General features: G+C 32.6%; 1 protein-coding gene across 1 annotated transcript in view; it reads left to right on the forward strand.

Moving 5' to 3' along the window:
- LOC110269188 overlaps positions 1,037 to 2,133 on the forward strand; it is a 2,625-nt gene continuing 1,528 nt past the window's right edge. The window contains exon 1 of the mRNA XM_021116870.1: positions 1,037 to 1,048. Coding sequence (XP_020972529.1) covers positions 1,037 to 1,048 — 12 coding nt within the window. The remainder of the gene's footprint in view (positions 1,049 to 2,133) is intronic.

A 2,133-nucleotide genomic window follows, 5' to 3' on the forward strand; every position in this document is an offset into this window, starting at 1 on the left:
ATCTCTATGAATGTCATACTTGACTTTGTTTTTAACTAATCTTTTACATTTTGTGAAGATTTCCATTGATCTTGGTTTTTCTTCTCTGGTGAATCTCATTCTTATATGAGTCAGTTTGATTCGTTTCAAAATAGTGCATCGTTTATTCTCTCATTATCTCTACAAGAGTTTTTAGTCAAAGATTTATTCTTGAGGAATTACTAATGATTGAGTTGTCTTTCCTATGACTTTTATATTCATTTGGAGTCAATTGAAAGCTTGTTTGATGACTCATGCCTAGTGAATCTTGTTTGAACTACTTTGATTTAAGACCCTTTCTTGCATGGCTTGACTTCTTTTTAGTACATCTTAAACTTCTTGAATGTTCTTCTGAGGTGGTGATTTCAAGAACACTTTTGGAGTCTTGTTTTGAATCTTTTAAAGAAGTTTCGAATTCTCTTGTAAGAAGTTTTAAACGGAATTTACTTTCTGTTGCTTGATTGAGAGTGAAACCATTATTCGATTTTGACAAAATTGTTCTTAAAGTTGGCATGCGCTATTTTAAATAAGGTTTTGGAGAGCTTGTGAAAATCGTGAAAATCGGTTCGTTTGTAATGCACTACTTATTTCCTTTACCAGATTGTAAGCAAATTTTTACTTCGGAGTTTCTTTTCTTTAACTTCCTACTTCGGAGTTTCTTTTCTAAAAAGAGTTTAACTTCCTCTTTCGTCCTTACTATAAATGTTATACACGCTTGTTTGAATATGGACTTTGGGAATTTTTGAACAAGCATTTGATCACTTCTGAGTTTTTATGAACTGCTTTTGGTTACATTGTGCACCTAACTATCTAAAATATTTGAGGAAATATTTTAGCTCTTTGCCAAACTTGTGTGCATTTTGTTTTTAAAACTCTACATGATATACTTCCACATAAACTTGTATTAAAGCAAAGCCACATTTATGCTTTTATTACTCTTTTGAAGGATGTTGTTGCTTAACTTCTCTTTCAGACTGCGAAGTGGTTTTTCTGCAAGTTTTCAATTCTTTAAAGAACAATGTATTCAGAAGTACTTTTAATTATGCTCTTAAGTTTTGTGAGCTTTGCCTTGGGTTTGAGATATTCTCTTTTGTGAACCTCATACTTCTTCGACTCAGCTTGAATTTGTTCAAACTGATGCAATGATTTTCTTCTTATTGATCCTATTGAACTTCTTTGATCTAAGGGTTATCTTTGAAGTTGTTATTTGAGTTGAGTCTAGCAAACTTCATTGCTTGAGAGTCCTTGTTTATCTGGACCTAGATACATTCTCCCAAATCTTTGAGTATTATCCTTGACATTTGACTCTCCTTTCTAAAGTCTTGTATCCTTCTGAGTAGACTCGAGAATTATTTTGATATCACGTGCGACTTGTAGACGTAGTAACGCGATGCGTTAGTTCTTTAAGACGTTATATGTGTATGCGGAAGTTGAAGTGGTAGGTGTGCAACGTTATGAGTTGTGAGCATTTTGTTCCTTGCGAACGGGTTTGTGGTTGTCAGGCTTGTGATCAAATTGGGGTTTGTAAAGTGCTTGATGGAGTTGGAAAGTTAAAGCTTTGAGGTTGGTGTGAGATTAGTGTGCGGATGTTGAGCACGTCGTTTTAACTCCATCCTGTTTGATAGCCTTTGATGCCTTGCCCTTCTATCACATGATTGACCCATGTTATCTTTTGCATTGAGCCTATCTTGTGACGTTTGCCTGGCAGTTACACTCCTACCTTTGCATCCTTATGCTTATGATAATCAAAGTATTTGAAAATCATATATATGATTATATTTTGAGATATTTTTGCTTCTTCTTTAAATGTGTTCAAGGGTGAACTATTATGGAATTACTTTCATTCTGTATCAATTTTCGAGGGCGAAAATTTTTATAAGGTGGGTAGAATGTAAGACCCAGAATCTTTGAAAAGTCTTTTTATGATCAAGTCTCAAATCATATAGTTATTTATAGCCTTAATTTCAGAGATTATTTTATTAAAGATAATTAAGGCAAGTTTTGATTTATTGGATTTGAGATAAGCTATGATTATTATCCAATTTTATAATTATTGGATTATTTTCTATATTTGAATTATAAAGTTGATAGTTATGAAATAATAAGGATTTTATA

This window comes from Arachis ipaensis, chromosome B02 (assembly GCF_000816755.2).
Source record: "Arachis ipaensis cultivar K30076 chromosome B02, Araip1.1, whole genome shotgun sequence".
Taxonomy (NCBI): Eukaryota; Viridiplantae; Streptophyta; class Magnoliopsida; order Fabales; family Fabaceae; genus Arachis; species Arachis ipaensis.